The sequence below is a fragment of the Lontra canadensis genome, unplaced genomic scaffold, assembly GCF_010015895.1.
Source record: "Lontra canadensis isolate GAN:19392208 unplaced genomic scaffold, GSC_riverotter_1.0 scaffold21, whole genome shotgun sequence".
Classification (NCBI taxonomy): Eukaryota; Metazoa; Chordata; class Mammalia; order Carnivora; family Mustelidae; genus Lontra; species Lontra canadensis.
Genome location: NW_022631015.1, coordinates 12459039 through 12477003, shown reverse-complemented (window position 1 = coordinate 12477003; position 17965 = coordinate 12459039). Strand labels below are relative to the sequence as shown.

General features: G+C 47.2%; 1 protein-coding gene across 7 annotated transcripts in view; it reads right to left on the bottom strand.

Moving 5' to 3' along the window:
- Positions 1-17965, bottom strand: part of PHACTR1 (phosphatase and actin regulator 1) — a 558358-nt gene that overhangs the window by 198266 nt on the left and 342127 nt on the right. For all 7 annotated transcript variants that reach the window (XM_032861576.1, XM_032861577.1, XM_032861579.1 and 4 more), the window contains one exon: positions 7735-7899. In XM_032861576.1, the coding sequence (XP_032717467.1) occupies positions 7735-7899 (165 nt within the window). The remainder of the gene's footprint in view (positions 1-7734; positions 7900-17965) is intronic.

Sequence of the window (17965 nt, the reverse complement as noted above, 5' to 3'; positions counted from 1 at the left end):
AACAGGTCATCAGTGAGTCCTATTTCAAAGCTGTCCCCTTATCCCACCAGGATATTAAGGGGGTGTGCTAACGGCTGGAGTGAATGTTCAAAAGGTGACCTGTGACTTTCTATGAATCACACGGGAAGTGGTACTTTAAAGACATGATGGACAGAAACCTCTCCATTTGGAAAAGGGAAATAGAGAAGCTTTCCAAGAAAATGTTAATTCAGGAATGAGTTAAATGATAAAACCAAAGAGTTCCTTTTGTTTCTTGACGGAAGATAGCAAATGAAATCGGCGCACAGTTTGGCAAATAAGGCACGTGTGTCTCTGTTCGTGGATGGGATCGCTTACCACGTTTTTAGTGATTTCCTAACTTATCTCTCTACCTCAGCCACTCACTGCCATGGTTGTAGTCTGTGTTTTGTCTCTGCTTTGAAAATCACTAATGTGACATGTGGCTGTGTTCCTAGGTGCCCCCTGCCCCCCTAGCTTGCTTCTGGCTACCAGACCCGCTGACGGTTCTAAAAGTCTTGGACTCCTTTGGAACCTCAAGTCTATTGACTTTTCTAATTGTGCTCAATTCACTGGACCTTTCCTTTCTAAAATCCAATTTAAAGTCAGTATTGTATTGGATTAAACTGTATCCCCACAAAGGGATAAGTTCAAGCCCTAAGAGCATACCTGTGTGACCTTACTTGGAAATCAGGTGTTTGCAGATGTACTCAGTGAAAGATCTCTGAACGAGAGGATCTTGGATATAGGGGCAGACCCTGCATCCAATGAGCACTGTCCTTACGGGAGAAAGGAGAGGGAGACTGGCAACACAGAGAGACACAAGGGAAAGGCCATGTGCAGACAGAGGCCGAGATTGGAGCGTTGTAGCCACAGGCCAAAGAATGCTAAGGATAGCCCAGCAGCCATCAGGAATCAGGAGAGACATCCGAAACACCCTTCCCCTCAGGGTCCAGGAGGAGCCAACCCTGCCAACACCTTGATTCTGGGCTTTGGGCCTTCAGAATAAATGAGAGAATAAATTCCCATGGTTCTAAGCCACTAAATTTGTGGGGATTTGTTACACCAGCCCCAAGAAATGGATACAAATGCACTAACCTTCTCTGCTCCCCTGCCCCCATCCCCGACTTTTTAATCCATCTGGCCAAATCCCACCGCCAATAGGACCCAACTGTCTGCTTTATCCAGAGTTATACTGGGATGACTGGAGGATGACTGGATGACAAGGCCACTGGAAAAAGTCGCAGGTGCCCTGTGATGTCGTAATCATCAATCTGAAACTGAGTTCGCTCTGCAGATCCCACTCCTGGCCTCCCCCCACCAAGCGATGAGCTGACCTTGAAAAGCTCAGCTGTCAGATGGAGTCATACCTGATTCTCCCTCTTCCCGCAGCCAGGCTCTCTGCTGTCCAGCTCTTTCATTCCCTCTCTGATATGAGCCCTACTATCTGTGTCTTACCTCGCACCCACCCCTAGCTTCTCAGCACCTTACCCTCTCTCTCCTCTCATAGATCTTCCCACTCTCCCTCGCTACTGGATCCCTCACCCTGGACCGTCACAACTTCTGTCGCTTCCATTGTATGATGACAATGACAAGTCAGAAGGCACACAGACAGCCCCCTGTGATCAAAGCACACGCACACGTCCTTGGAGATGCGCCTACCTCCTCCAGCGTCCATCCCGTCCTGCATCTTTCTGCCACTTCCCACCCAGACTCCTCCAAAACCTTATTCCCATTTCCCCTCATTTCCTACTAATTCCTCACTCCATGCTAATCTGGCATCGATCCCCAAATAATCCACCATCAGCTTCTGCTAAGTCATCAGTGAGCTCCAAGGATCATTTCTCTGTATTGCACTTGGCTTCTCCATACTGAACGTGGTTCACCATATCATCCCTGAAACATTTTCCCTTCCTGGCTCCTATCGTACGACATTCTTCCCATGTTCCTCCTACCTCTCTGGCCACTGCTTTTTTTCCTCTTCTTCTTCTTTTTTTAAATGAAATATAATTAATAATACAGTGTTATATTACTTGTAGGCATAGCATGTAAGGATTCAACAATTCTACACATTTCTCAGCGATCATCATGGTGAGTGTTCTCTTAATCCCCTTTACCTGTTTCACCCATCGCCCCCACTTTCCCCCTTGGTGACTACCTATTAAAAAAACGGGTGGAGGACCTGAGTAGACATCTTTCCAAAGAAGACGTACAGATGACGAACAGACACAGGAAGCTCAACATTAATCACCAGGGAAATGCAAGTCAAAACCACGAGACATCACTTTACACCTGCCAGAGTGGCTAAAATAAACAAACCAACCAACCAACCCAAGAAGTTAACACATATTAGTGAGGACGTGGGAAAAAAAAAAAATACCCCTCATGCACTGCTGGTGGGAAGGCAAATGGGTGCAGCCACCATGAAAAACAGTATGGAACTTCCTCGAAAAATGAAAAATAGAACTTCCCTGTGATCCTGCAATTCCACCACTGGGTACTTACCCAAAGAAAACAAAAACACTAAGTTGAAAAGATATATGTACCTCTAAGTTTATTGCAGCAGTATCCACAAGAGCCAGATGTTGAGAACAGCCCAAGTGTCCACCCACAGGTGAATGGAAAAAGAAAATGTGGTGTATATATACAATGGAATATTACTCAGCCACAAAAAGAATAAGATCCTGCCATGTTGCAACAACATGGAAGGAGCCAGAGTGTATAACGCTAAATGAAATAAACCGTTCAGAAAAAGTCACCGCCTTTCGATCTCCTTTATGAGTTTATCCTCCTCTATCTAGTCACTAGTGATGATAGTCTTCCTTTGTCTCTAAGACAGTCTTTGGCCCTCTTTTCTTTCCATTCTTTCCATTTTATACTTGTTCCGTAGCCCAATTCCTACATGGTCATCACTCTAATGTGGGTAAACAAAGACCCAAGATCGACACACCCAGTCCAGACCCTTTTTTCACACCCCATATATTCAACACCCAGCTTTGGATACCACAAAATCAACTCCAATCCACACCTGAAATGGAAATTATTTCTCCCTCCCCCTCACACCCCCCCAACCGCATCCTTCCCTGACTCCTCCAAGCCTGCCACTCTTCCAAAATGCTCGTCTCATTAAAGGCCACACCATATACTGTAAACGAGCCCTAGAGTGTCAAATGTGACACTTATCTCTCTCCCTCTTAAACCCAACTGGACATTAAGTCCTGTCACTTACTCCTTATAACATCTCTCAAATCCATCCATTTCTACTAGCAAATATTAGTCCAAGTTACCATAACCTGCATATGGCCTAACCAGTCTTCCTGGAATCACTCATACACTTGTCTAATCTGCTGTGCAGAATGAAGGCCCAGTGAGGGTCCAGCCTGTGGTGACCTCTCCAGCCTCAGCTGATACCATATTCCTAGCTCTCCACTCTCTAGCTGCTAGCTTCCTTGCCTTCCCAGCCTGTTCATCCCTAGTTTTTTCCTACCACAGGGCCTTTGCACAAGCTGCTTTACTGCTAGGAGGGCTCATTTTCTAAATGCTTACTCCTCCTCCAGACTTCAGTTCAAACTTCTCTTCCTCGGGACCGTTACTCTGATCTCTCAGACTGCAACTAGTGTCCTCATTTTTCCAAGTACTTTTCCTTCACTGCCCTTGTCACAATTGTGATCCTGCCTGTATTCTTATTTTAATTGCCCGCCTCCCCACTACTCTGTGCACACAAGGTCACCAGCAAGGTCTGGTTCTGGTCACAGTTATACATCCTCAGAACGGGTCCAGTTTCAGCATGGGTAGGCTTTTTTTTTTTTTTTTTTAATTTTTAAAAATATCGCGTTGCTCATGGCCTTAGGTATGCGGAAATGCTTAGAAGCACAAAGGGAATGTTGGCACGTTGCAGATCTCCAGGGCCAGCCCCCTACCGCTTCTGATTTTCTGTCAAAGAGGAAATAAAAGCATAACTCAGTGGCATCTTCATGGTTTATTCCTGCCAGTTCTATTTTTCTATAAATACAGTCCTCATTTTCAAGGAATTTGGAGAAGAGGGTTGCAGGGGACTATTTTGGGGAGGCGCTGCCTGTTCTAATTTGGAGGGGATGTTATCATTTGTCTTTGTTCCCCGAGCAGCTGTGGGGGTGTGCTGCCGATGCCACGCAGGAAGCTGGGCGTGTCAGGCTGGCTGTTTCGCAGGCCCCAGGCCCGGCCCCGGAGGGCAGGCCAGAGAGCTTGTAAAGATCATGTCCTGGCAGACCTGTTATTTTACCTTCTAGACATCACTGTTGTTTCCCTAAGGCTACGATGCGATGTGGGGCTGTTTTCTCCTCCAGGGTTATTGCCACCATCTGGAGCTCAGTCTCGGGGGCTTACTGCTGAAGGCCTTGTCAGGACACTGGCCTTCGGCCTGGCATAGGAAGGATGTAGGAGCAGCCCGAGATACGGATAGGGAGAGAGTTGAAAAAACGCATATAGTTGTTGATGCCAAAACTGAGGGACGCGTGGAGATTATAAATTTCCCATGTAGTTTGCTTATTGTTATGCAATTTACAAAGCAGTATTTCTGGGTGTATCTCTGAAGACGTGGTATACCCAGACAGCCCTGACCCGGAACTTGAGTTACAGGAAAACTGCAGGACTAGCTAATGATGGCACACTGTAGTGGAACTCACTGTGGAAATACAAACAGGCAAGCATGCGTTGTCCTTTCATGTGTTTAAAAAGAAGTTACAAATGCATACTATAAATGGATACATGGACTCAGTCTTTGTATTTAAAACTGTGGACATTATTTTACATATGAAAGGGCATTACACACAGAGAGAAGATGGATATAAGCACACCAGCTAAAACTGGCCAACCATGAACAACCCCATAATCAATCAATCCTCTTGTGTATGTAATATTTGCCTCTTATCAATGCATAGTAAAGTTTGGGCTTCAAAGTTTTACTTGAGTATATATACAATTTATCATGTCAAACACCCTTGCGTTGTCCATTTTTTTCTCCTTTGGGCTAAGAACTGGCACCATAAGTTTCTCTAAAAATAAGGAAAAATATTCTGAATCCAGTTAAATACAAAGGATACTCTAGTACAAACCACTGACTTTTAAAAAAAAAACTAGAATTGTTTCATTCAGTTCAAGCATCCCTCCATCTATCTGGATATAAAGATATTCCATAGTATATCCTCAACCTTTTCTGCTTCAGGAGCTGAATGTCCCTTAAAAATATAAAAAACAAAAAACAACAACAACAAAAAAATCCCAAACCTACATATAAATATCACATTCAACTGCTGGATTAATCTGTTAGGCTTAAGAGGTCACAAGAGCTTGCTAAGAATAGTTAATGATAAGAATGACTCAAAGTGCAACTTTGCCCGTCACATGTTTTAATTTTTTTCCCCCAAAGACTTTGAAAGGAAATCGTGTTTAAACTCTTAACAACCCACATGTCGTCTGATGTCCCTGTATTTGCATCTGTCCAAGGACTAGTTTTCCAACATCTACAAGAAGTCAGCACACTTATCTTCCCATGCAAGAAGGATGTGAGCTTTATCTCAAGGTCTTACCAAACAGACACAACAAAGGTCCTGATTAGCCGGGAGGAAGGTATCAGCCACACCATCATGCACAGATTCATGCTGATGAACGGCCATTAGTTAAATAAGTATTTGGGTCATTATAAGCCATTTTCCACAGCAGAGTCAGGAAGACCATTGTTAAGGACCTCATGGTAATTTTTTTTTTTTTTTTTAAGACTTACGAGATGGCGGGAGGGAGGGAGACAGAGAGTGTGTACGGTGAGGGGCAGAGGGAGAGAATCTCAGACTCCCTGCTGAACTTGGAGACTGACGCGGGCTCAATCCCACCACCCTGAGATCATGACCTGAGCCGAAATCAAGGCTCAACCGACTGAGCCAGCCAGGCACCCTGAAACTTTGTTCTTTTTTCCAGGGTTCATAGAACACTCCCTTTTTCATTCTTCAAGTGTCTTACACCTCACTTTGTCTAAAGGACATATTTAACATTTCTCTGGAGACAATGATGTAGTTTCACTCCGGGTGGGGGTATACAGAGCCGTCATCCCTCTAAGGTTTGGTTCCCATGTCAATGTCTCCGCAGCTTCTAGAAACACATGGAAGGCCTGCAGGTTGCATTACACCTGGACAATGACCCCGAGGCTGCAGAATGCAGTCAGGCACAGGGACTCAGTCCCCCAGACGACAATTTTGAGATTTCTTGAATTTGGAGGTTTGTTCCCATCTCAAGAATTAACAGGTTATAGCAACAGGACACTGGGGCTTCCAGCAAAGGAGGAGTTGGGAAACATCAACTGGAAGCGTCCATGAGAACTATTTAAGCTATCAAGACTTTCAGCAGCTTTCCCATGTTTGCTATTCACTTTCATTCCCCACAGCAATTAGCACTAAAATTCCCAGATCTTGGGGTGCCTGGGGGGCTCAGTAGGTTAAGTATCTGCCTTTGGCTCAGGTCATGATCCCAGGGTCCTGGGACTGAGCTCCACATGGGGCTCCCTGCTCATTGGGGAGTCTGCTTGTCTCTCTCCCTCTGCCCCTCCCCCCTTCTCTCTCTCTCTCAAATAAGCCGATCTTTTGAAAAGTAAAATAAAATTCCCAGATCTGTGGACTCAAGTTCAGGTACAACAGCAGCCCCATCTCCTACCTCATGGTTAATTGGGGGTGAAGAAGAGGGGAGGGGACCAAGAAACAGAAGAGGTGATGATTCTCAGGGGGAGAGAGGGCAGCTTGAGTTTTTGAGGATAAAGAGGACGGAGCAGAGGAAAGCCCTGGCGTGTAGGCCTGGAATGACCTGAGCATTTAATGAGCCAAATCAGAAAAAAACAAACCAAAAGCATCTGCATCGCTATTCCATCATCTTCTCTCAAACCCCACAGAGGGAAATCAGACCTCTTTCCTTATACACTTCCCTCTGCACACTCCTACTCATTTAAAATAGATTCCACATAGCTTGCCACATAAACTCACAATTTTAAATCCTGTACTGTTTTTAGCTCTATTTTACAGATGGGAAAACTGAGGTACTGAGAATAAAAAAAAAAAAACAACTGAGCAAGGTCATATAACTACCAAGCATCAGAGCTGGGACTTGAATCTACACAGTCGGACTCCACAATCTAAGATCTTTGTCCCTCAGCTAGGCTGACTTTCTTCCAATTCTTCTGCTGCCCATGTAAGCCATGAGCTGTAGCATTGTCCCTGCCCTTACAGGGATGCTCGGATTTCATTCTCCTGTGTCTTCCTGCCATGTCCAACAATCGTTCATGCAAGATTTCTCCTCCATAGAATAACCTCGTCTCCTCTGCCAAAGACCATATCTAACTTACTCTCTGCTGTGTGTTGATCTTCACCAAGCAGTGGGGGAAAAAAAAAAAAAGGCTGACTAATAAGAAATGGGTTGTCAGTGGTGGAATAAAAGCATTCAATCACAGAAAAGGTGGAATTCTAAGCTCAGATATTTATAGATTGAACACAAGTGGCGGATCAAAACACAACAACCAAAAGCCAGAGATACAAGGAAACAAGTGGGATCTGAAAGCCATTTTCAAGTGCACCCAAGATTTATTTGACACAAGAGCAATCCTCAGGCTTGATTCCCCCCACTTCAATTCAGATCATCTACAATAATTAAATTCTAATTAACATACAGAGTTCAAGTCCACCAGCTCCGAAAGAGGAATGAGGGAAGCAATCAACTTACCTGCGGATGTGTGCTTGAACTTCTCGCTTTTCTTCTTTCTCCACTTCCAAGGCTTGAAGATCCTTCCCAGGTTGGCGAACTTACTTCTCCTCCGAATGGGAGGGGTGTGTGTGCCTGGGACAAGGGAGTCGGAACGCATGGCCGCCAGCCTCTCCACTTCCTCAGCTGTTTTTCCCCCGAGAAAGAGGTGGAAAGAGAGAGGGAGGAAAAAAGTGTTAAAATGGGATCCTCGCAGATGGCCAACGTTTTCCATGGTTACAGATCACAGAAACCACATGATCGAAGTTCCATTTCTCTTTTTTGCCTTTTGGAATGGAAGTCACACCAATGTGTTCTACAGCCTGGAGACAGTCAGCCAAACCCTACGGACCCGGAGCACCCCACATGTACCGAGCCCTCGACTTAGACCTGAGGGGGAGGGCAAAAAGGAGGAACAGAGCCCTCTTGACACATCAAGATTCCCCAGGGAGGCAGGAAGAGGGCATCAGAGGAGTCAAGTGACAGTCTGGGTAACTAGTAGTCCAGCAAGATCTCAGGTAAGACTGGGCAGATGCAATCACTACCCCACCATCTGCTGAGAAAAGAGGAGGGAGAAAACATTTATCAACTGTCTGTTCCAAAGCCAATGCCTCCACCACCCATGACTTTCCTTCCTGCTTTGCCCAGCCCCAAAGCAGCACCCGAATCTGTCGAGGGAGTGTCCCCACCCGAGGCTGATTTTAGAATCGCTCACCCTTCATGAGACTTCACAACTCTAAGTTTTCTTGTTCCTGTCATTTTGCTATAATAATAGTATTATTCTTAGAAGTTGGAAACTGAAAGGGACTTGAGGGTACATCTGGACTAATCTCAGTAACCCCATGTGTGAGGGCATGAAGACCTTCAAACTCATCACTTCTGGTGGAGCCTTCCTTAGAGATCACAATCGCCCTGACCTCTTTCATCACTTGTAAGCAAACAAACCCTTATCTCACTTAGGTGAGAATTTACATATCCCAGTGAGGTAAATATACCTGGATTTGAATTTTTAGGACAGGGATAATTAGAAAAAGTAACCCCCTCAGCAAAATCAGGACGGGGAGAGAGATTCACTCTTCTAGAAAGTCCGGTTACATCACGAGCTGTGGTCCTGACCCCAAACCACTCTGTTGGGCCTCTAACGCCATTTCCAGAGGAATCGCCCAGACTTTTGCAACATTAGGGCTTTCTCAGGAGCTCGATCTCACAGCCTGGTCATCTGCCTGTTGTCGCCTGAAGTGGTTTGAACTCAGATACTCACCGATTCAAGAAATAGATATATGGCACCTCCCCCCATGTGCCAGGCACTGTGCTTGCTGCCAGAGATGATGGGTTGGCAAAGGTTCCCAACAGCAGGATGAAGAGAAGATTTGGGAGATGTCTGGGAGCAAAGTCAACAGGCCCTAGTTGGGTGACCTGAGGGAGAGGAGGGGGATCACTCCCAGTGTCCAGGTCAGCGGAGTGACAGCCTTCACTGATGGAAACAGGGAACACGGGGAAGGCATAGGTGTGGGGGTGAGGGCGGCGACAATCTGGACATATTGTGTGGTGACGGTCCTCAAACCTTTGACTATGTGGTCCAATGCACAGCAGCTCCCCCCTTCAACCCCCGCAGTGACTACATGACACCCTAACAGACACTGAGATCGTTTCTGGGGCAGACCCCCAGAAGCCCCAGATGTGATGGGGCAGAGTCGTGGGGAGGAGACCCAGGGGTCTCCACTGCACACCAGGAGCAACCATACAGAATTCAAAGGAAGCCTACGGGAGAGGGAGACTAATTCTTCTCAATCCTGGAGGAGACCCACAGGAGGTGGCATTTTTGGCCAGACGTTGGCCAGACTTTGAAAGAGGCCATTTTTGGCCAGACTTTGAAAGAGGAGGAAGTGTTCCCCCCACGTGGGGAAGACAGAGAAGTAGATTTCTGGAAAGAGAGCAGACCCCAAAGAAACGGAGAAGGCTGAAAGAACACGGCATGTCCAGAAACCCATCAGATCGTGAGCATCACTTAAGCTACGTGAGATGGAGAACCACGGTGAGGGATGGGGGCTGGAGGAGTCTGGAGGCCCAGCAGGCAAGCTTCGGGAAGTTTCTATTAGGCGTTTGGGTTTTCTTCTACAACCAGAGAGGAAAGGACGAGAATGTGAAGATAGGCATGGACATTATGACAGGCAACAGATATGTACTGAGTGCTCACCATGTTCCAGATGTTTGAATTAGGTCAGCAAGCAGAACAGCTAAGAACACCAACTCATGGAGCTTTCTTTGGCTGGGAGGGCAGGGGGCAGAGCCGATAATACACAGGACAACTAAGTCAACGGTGCACTGTGTTCAAAGAACCGTGTTTGCGGGGGAAATTAAAGAGAAAGTAGAACACAGTGAAGGAGATCGAGAGTGTCCGGGTGGGGGATGGGCTTCGTGTTAATGAGCGTGATGGAAAAAACACAGATTTATTTCTAGGACTAGCACTGAAACAGCAATGGGAGCTTGAACTGGAAGACACAGGTGGCAGAGAGTAACGAGAGGCCACTGCAATCCTCTTAAGGGGAAGTGACTAGAACGTAGGTAGGGCATGAAGGGACCTGACAGACAAGATCCAGCCAGGAGGCAGAATCACGGGCTCTTGGCAACTTTCCAGATCAACGTGAGGGAGGACAAGGAAGTGACGCTGGCTGAAGTTTTTGTGTTTCCTGACTAGAGAGAAAGTGAAGACCTTCCCCCCTCCCCTTTTATTTTCAGCAGAGCTTGAACTCACCACCTCGAGATCAAGACCTGAGCTGAGTTCAAGAGTCAGACACTTAACCCACTGAGTCACCCAGATGCCCCCAAGACTTTCCATTTTTTAAAAAAGACTTTGATTAGGGGCGCCTGAGTGGCTCAGTGGGTTAAAGCCTCTGCCTTCAGCTCAGGTCATGATCTCAGGGTCCTGGGATCGAGCCCTGCATCAGGTTCTCTGCTCAGCAAAGGAGCCTGCTTCCCGCCCCCCCCCCACCTCCTGCCTGCCTCTCTGCCTACTTGTGATCTCTGTCAAATACATAAATAAAATCCTAAAAAACAACAACAACAAACTTTGATTAGAAAAGGAAGCAGCACAGAGGATGGGAGGTAGTTCCACGACAAGGGCTTTGGAGCCAAAGAATGTAGTTTTTCTGAGAAGTAACTTTGGAAGTTAGGATTTCACATTTTAGAGCAACAGAGAGAACGAATGAAGGGAAATCTGCCCAGATGTGGGAGGAGAGGCTGGATGTGGACGGTGGACCGGGCTGCCAGCGAAGGGGAAGGGAGGCTGCGCTTCCGGGGAGGAGAGGAGGTGGTGGGATCAAAACTGCATAGGCAGGCGTTAGTCACCGGGAGACTCTATTCCGAACTGAACTATGGTCAGTCACCGGGAGACTCTATTCTGAAAGTGTGGACAGAGGTCCCTGAGCCCAAGTGTCACACATCAGATGGGGCCTCAGGGAGATTAATCCAGTGGGTGACTGGGGGCTGAGGGGAGGAAGGGACACAATGAGGAGACTCTGAGTGAGTATGGACTCCAGAGGGGCTGAGGAGAGAAGGGAAGAAAACCAGCTACAGTGAAGAAGGAGAAGCAGCCAAAGGCAACAAGAGAACAGCCTCAACCATGCTGAATCTGGAAGTTATTCTCTTTAAATCAAAGTGCTTTAAACAATAAAAAGAATAAATAGAAGTCGTGATCAAAATTCTCTTAAGTGGAGACCCAGTGGCTCAGTGGTTAAGCCTCTGCCTTTGGCTCAGGGTCCTGGGATTGAGCCCCGCATCGGGCTCTTGGCTCAATGGGGGGCCTGCTTCTCCCTCTTCCTCACCTCATGCTCTTTCTCTCTCACGTGCATGCTCACTCTCTCTCAAATAAATAAAATCTTTTTAAAAAAATAAACAAATGGTATTTATTACATGGTATTTATTAAAAAGATTTAATGGTATTTATTTAAAAGAAATAGTATTTATTAAAAAGATTTTTTTAAAAAATCTTTCAAAATCTTTTAAAAAATTAGTGAATAAATGGTATCCATTGCTTGGATTAGGGGCTTCTTCAAAGGTGCTCAGTAGCTGAGTCGCCATGGGGGGAGAGACAGATGTGAGAACTGTGGCAAAACCACGGGGGTTTTGAGTCCAGGAAGGAAGTCAGGACTGTCTAGTGACCCAATTTTCACAAGATCGCTTTCTCTTTCAAACTCACCGCCTTGTTCCCATTTCTCACCTTCGTTTATAACCTGAGCATTGCTTATCCAGATTGAAGTCCCCAAACCTCCATTCCAAACCTCAGCCTCTGGCCTTCAAACCTGTATTTTATACTACTGCAGGATTACACTTCCAGAAGCCTGCTTCTTCCAACGGCTTTCTGTAGCTTCCCACAACTTACAGGAGAAGCTTCTCAGTTCCTGCCTGGGTCTCAAGAACTTCTGAGTGGCCGACCCAGAATTATCTGCTAGTACCTCTCTAAACAGCAGTCCCTACAGATCCCAACAGTCTTCATGGGGCCATCACACCACTGAAAGTCCACGCACAAGTTCGTGCTTATCTCGGTATCTGCGTGGGGTTGGGAGAGTTTCCATGTTTCTTTCTTTTGTGTCTCGGGTCTAAGATACGAAAGATAAAATTTTTAAAGTATCCAGTTTGAGACTTCTCTAACTTTAGCCAACCTGAAACATTTTCTGTTAAAAGTTTGATAAAGGAAGATGGGTGCCTGGGTGGCTCAGTTGGTTGAGCGACTGCCTTTGGCTCAGGTCATGATCCCGGAATTCCAGGATCGAGTGATCGAGTCCCGCATCGGGCTCCCAGCTCTTTGGGGAGTCTGCTTCTCCCTCTGACCTTCCCCTCTCTCATGCTCTCTCTCACTCATTCTCCCTCAGATAAATAAATAAAATCTTAAAAATTTTCTAAAAGTTTGATAAAGGAAGAAATTATATGCTGAATCCCTCAAAAAAAAAAAATCAGGACAAGAGTTATTCAGGATTGATACTAAGGTTTGCGCTCACAGCTGGCATCCAATACCAGTTTGTTAAAAAGTGAACGAATGAGGACACCGGGTTTGGTTCACTCAGATACCTCTTGAAAAGTATAAAATCAGTAACGCTAGTTGTCTTAAGAAAAATGCACCACCAGGACCAAAAAGCTGTTCCATGATCCAACTTTTAAAAAAAATGAATAAAAATTATTCCAAAATTACATTAAAATAATTATAAGAAATTAGGAGTGCCTTTTAAAAAAACCTAGAGTGGCAAGAAGCTGACAGAGCATTATAAAGGCATAATTATAGCCCCAGAGTTAAATGGATCTTTAATAAGTACGTTATTAAATTCAAGATGTTTAGCTCTTAAGTACAGATTATTGAGCAGACTGGATTACTCTAATTGATTTATATTTTAATCATCCACATTACGTTTTTCCCCAATTCATTTGACGAGAGGGGCTGGCTCCCAACCTGGCTGCTTCGCCACCAGATAATGAAATTGGAAGGTTTACGAGCGAGGATTGGCACTCCAGACTAAGGACGGGAAGAAGAGCAACAGAAAGTAAAACCAGGCTCAGCCTAAAGTGGTGTCCCACCTCGCAGGAGCGTGGGGGAGAATGGGACGAGGACAAAGGGACAGGAAGGGCACCCAGGCCAGGGGCATTTGTAAGAAACAGACAATGAAAAGGTTACTAGGCCCAAGCCCACGGCTCTCAAAGGCGGCTTCCTCGTGCCGCAGAGAGAAGAGAAAGGTGTCTGGAGAAACTGCTCACTTAGACATGAATCAGCTCGAATGTCGACTGCCAGGACAGAAGACTGAACCAAAAGGCAGGAGGCCAGACAGCTGAGCTTCTGAGCTCTGCTGGCCAGTGGAGCTCTGGTGGGTGGCGGTGGGGTGGGTCTTCCCAGCGCTTCCAACCAGGTAAATGCCGTTCAAGCGACTAGGCCGTCTAGAATTCACTCTGCTTGGGGGGCGGTGGGGGAGGTGGGGGAAAGGGTTGGGACGTGATTTTCCTGTCCCTTGAGAAAAACAAGAGGGAAGAGACTTCAGTGAGGCAGGATTCGAAAGACCAGAATCCAGACCCCTGTGTCTGTGTGTGCCCTGAAGCCCACCCCTTCTGGCAGCCTGGGGAGGCTTCTGGTGGGTTCTTAGAGCATGCCGTGGGAGTGTGGACTGGGGCGGCGGCGGACCCAAGTTGGCACCCTTACCATTCTATCTCTCATGGTGGCCTGGCCTTCAAGGCTTATCCAGAGGAAGAACCAACTTTGGTGTCCTAGAAAGGGTCCTACAATGTTCCCCTGAGAAGTTCAGGAGGGAGGGAGGGAGGATGGCACAGTGCCTCTGCTATGGGGCGCCCAGTCATCAACAGAGCCAGAGGCCAAGGCATCCCCCCACCCCCCCCCCACCCCCATAAATCTCTCCAGGTACCAAGTGCTCCTCAGGCTTTTGGAGGACCTAAGACTCTCACCAACTAGATACCTGCCTCTCAACCCAAAGTTGAGACTAGTCTACCTAGGAATGTGAAATAGAAAGTTTCCGGAGCAGATCTGTTAACATTCACTTCTCCTTCCAGCTTCCTGAAGGGGTTATGTTTTCACCCCATCTCGCCATCCTGGGAGTGGTGGCTAAGTTCGGGATGGGGGTGAGGTCAGTTGGTTGGTTAGCGACGCAGGGGAACCCAGTGTGGCCTTTCTGCCGCTGGTGGCGTTACCTTCCCTCACAACAGCAGACCGACAGCACACAGGTACCCAGGCGTGCAGGAAATGCTCCACAGCCTGTGGCTTCCCTGCTTTGAAAGAGACACTTTCTGTTTTATAGAGATACCTCGGGGCAGGGAAATGAAGGATGAGCAGGCTTCTGCTGGAGAAAGAGGCCTGTATGTTCCCCTTTTCATTCCCAAAGTTATACCACATGGTCTTAGGGAGACCAGAACTCTCTGGAGAGCTTTGGTCCCACCTAGGACTGATCTGTATTAACTGTGAAGTATGTTTAAAACAAAACAAAGGACAGACATGTTTTTATTCTAAAAATCAGGAGCTCCTGTCCTGTGCAGGAGTTGAGGAGTGGGAAGAAGATGGAGAGGAGGGGGTAGAGGGGACAAGGGGTGGGCTGCCGAGGAGGGGGCCGTGGGGGCCCATGGAGGCTCTTTTGGCCCAGGATAGGTTACCTGGTTTGGAGAACGCCTATCAGTCTATAAGGAGGTGGCAGGTAAGACAGCACTGCCACACTGACCACGGGGCCACTAATGGGTTCAGTGCAAATGCAGACATGATGCCCGAAACCCCACTGGTATTAGTATCGCTGAGTACAAGGGTCTCAGGTATTTTCACCCATCCACTCGCTCTGCCCTTTCTTTGACCTTCACTGCCCTTACCCGGTCTTCCAACCCTTTGAGCACCCCCTTCTTCCCTGTCCCTTACCATCAGTCAAAGAGGGATGGAAATGAGGTGTATGAACCTGATACAGGCCCAGCCTCGTGTTCATGGGGGTACAGCTGCCTTTAACAAAGAGTTCATCCATCTCAATCCAAAGTTGGCGTGAGTGTCGCAGGCCCCGGTGAGGAGGGGCAAAGAGCTGCCTTCTCTGCCCAGAAGCCACCAAGCACACCCCACGGGAAGCCACGCTTACAGCTTGGACACAACCCTCAGACACCATCATGACCTCTGAGTCTTGGCCATGGTGCCTCTGCAGGGACATGTAGACGTCCGTGCTGAGAGCTGCTTCTCAGTCTTGTTACTACAAAAAGAGGATTCTTCGTCAGGGAAGAACCAATAAAGGATGTACCAGTGTGATGCTCTCCTGAGGGTCGGGACATGGCGGGAGAAGCATATACTTGGGCCCATCCTTCTCAGCCTATCTGCTCAGGCACTTGGCCAACTCTCTCCTTTTCTTCTGGCTCGGGAGATTTCTGCCTGGGAGGAGGGAGGTCCCCCCACTGCTGGGAGCGGAGCCCAAAGGATGCACTCACAGGCTCGCCGTTGCCTTGAACACTGAACAGACTGAGACTATCCTCTACAGGCACCTTGGATAAAGGACACAAGGACACCGTGCCGGTATGGGGAGGGCCGGGAGAGAGGGAATGCATGGATCCCATGGGACCAAAGATGGCCCGAGTCTTTCTGCTTGTCTTCTCTTAAAGCAGTAAGTGAAATCCTAGAGGAATACGAGCATGGCCCTAAATCCAGGGCCCTAAGATGCACTGACTTGTAAGGAGAGCAAAGGGAGCAGCTGAACTGGCTCAGGAAGTACAGGCCATCATAGCAGAAAGAGGCTCGGCGGCCAGACTAACATGGTGCACGGAACTCAGCACACCAGTAAGAGGGTGGCCAGTTTCCCGACACCAGGAAGGGAGATCCCACACAGGATGGTGCTTCCTTCGTCATTGACAAGGATGACGAGGATAGCGATGACACACCCACCCCTTTTTACTCACTGAGTCTGTGCCAGGCACCGACCAAGCCACTGGTAGTAGTGTCTTCTGCAACCCCACAGTAATCTCATGAGGCAGTGCAATTATCATCATCCCTGTCTTACCCTCAGGGAAATGGAGGAGGAACTAACGGCCACAAAGACAGGATGCTTAGAAGAAACACCTGCTATTAATTAAGCCTTGTCTGTTTTCAGGAACACCTGCCCACTCTAGGAAAGCTCGGCTCTTCAAGCCTCTGTTGTCCTGCTGGAGTTACAGGAGGGCTCCTGGGAGGAGCGTGGACATGAGGCTCTTTTTGAAAAGGCCACTTACGAAACAGATGCCAATAGAAACGGATCCTACTCCAGCAAGAGAAAACACCAGTTGTCTAACACCTAGCCTGAGAGGTCATAAAATACACCCATCCCTGTGTGCAGGAGGAGACCCATCCCAGGTCAGTAGGACCTGTAGAACCATAAGGACCTTGTCTACTCTGCACCCACGCCATGGGCTGCAATTAGGAACTCAGCAGGGACCAGAGTCTGGCCTGGGATAGGGTCAGATCTGCCTCACTCAACAAAAGCTGTATGTTGTATACAGTGGAAAGAATGTTAGTTTTAAAACCAGGAGGATGCGGGTCCAGATCCTGAGCCCACCACTTAACGGGCTATGGGTGGGTATGAGTTCTTTTTTGGCCTCTCAGCAGGTGGCAAAAGGGTCCTGCTTTTCCTCTGGAGTCGTCTTTCTCCACTTCCAGTCCAGGTGGTTCAGGAAAGGATGACCTCACTCCTGACACGCGGGAGGTGGGCACGTGACCAAGCGTGGGCCAATCAGAATGCTGCACTCTCTGCGGCCCCACCCCCACCCTTAGGCATTCAGTCAGGGAAGAGTCACTGACCAGGCACGGAGCCTCGGTGGGACCAGGCAATGAGCCTCAATTCTGGGCTCGGCTGGGTCTATTAATAGACACGCGGTTTCAACTGGGATTGCCCATGAGACAGGCTCTCTCTAAGCCTGGTCAAAGCAGGGGCCATAAACTTAAAAACCTTCACTCAGACTTGGTTAATATGAAAAGAATCTCTAAGCCACAATGGTAATTTCCACTGCTTTGAGAGGGAACAATCCTATTATGTCAAATACTTCCTATTTTCTAAGCACTGTGCGGAGAGGAGATTTGCGTTCCATGACCACAGGCAGCCAATGAACAAAGAGCATTGCTAACAGACCAGACAGGTGGGGGCAAGGTCTTTTTAAAATTTAAATTTTTGCATGTCTGTGTTGTTTTATTTATTGAGATAATAGATGTTATAAACCAAGTTCTTCCTGAGACATTCAATACAAAATTCCTGTTTCATCTAATGGGAATCTAACCTTCACCCACCAAAGCCCGCAATGACTACAAAAACTTACAGAACGTTCTATTGTTTTTTTAATCAATAGAATATATTTGTGTTGGGAATGGAATTTATTTATTTAAACTGTAAATGAACTCCTAAGTCTTATGTTAATCCAAAGCAACAATTTTTAAGTAATGTAGATTCGTTGTTCATTTTTAAAAAATATTTTATTTATTTATTTGAGGGAGAGAGAGAGAGAGAGAGCGTCCATGGGGGAGGGAGCAGAGGGAGAAGGAGAAGCAGGGTCCTGCTGAGCAGCTAGCCCCATGCAGGACTCAGTTCCAGAACATGAGATCATGACCTGAGCCAAAGGCAGACACTTAACTGACTGAGCTACCCGGGCGCCCTGATTCTTTGTTTATCTTAAAACATCAGACTCTAGGGTCTGATAATCTAGAAATAAATAAGTAGTGCCTCCCACAGATTCAAAATCA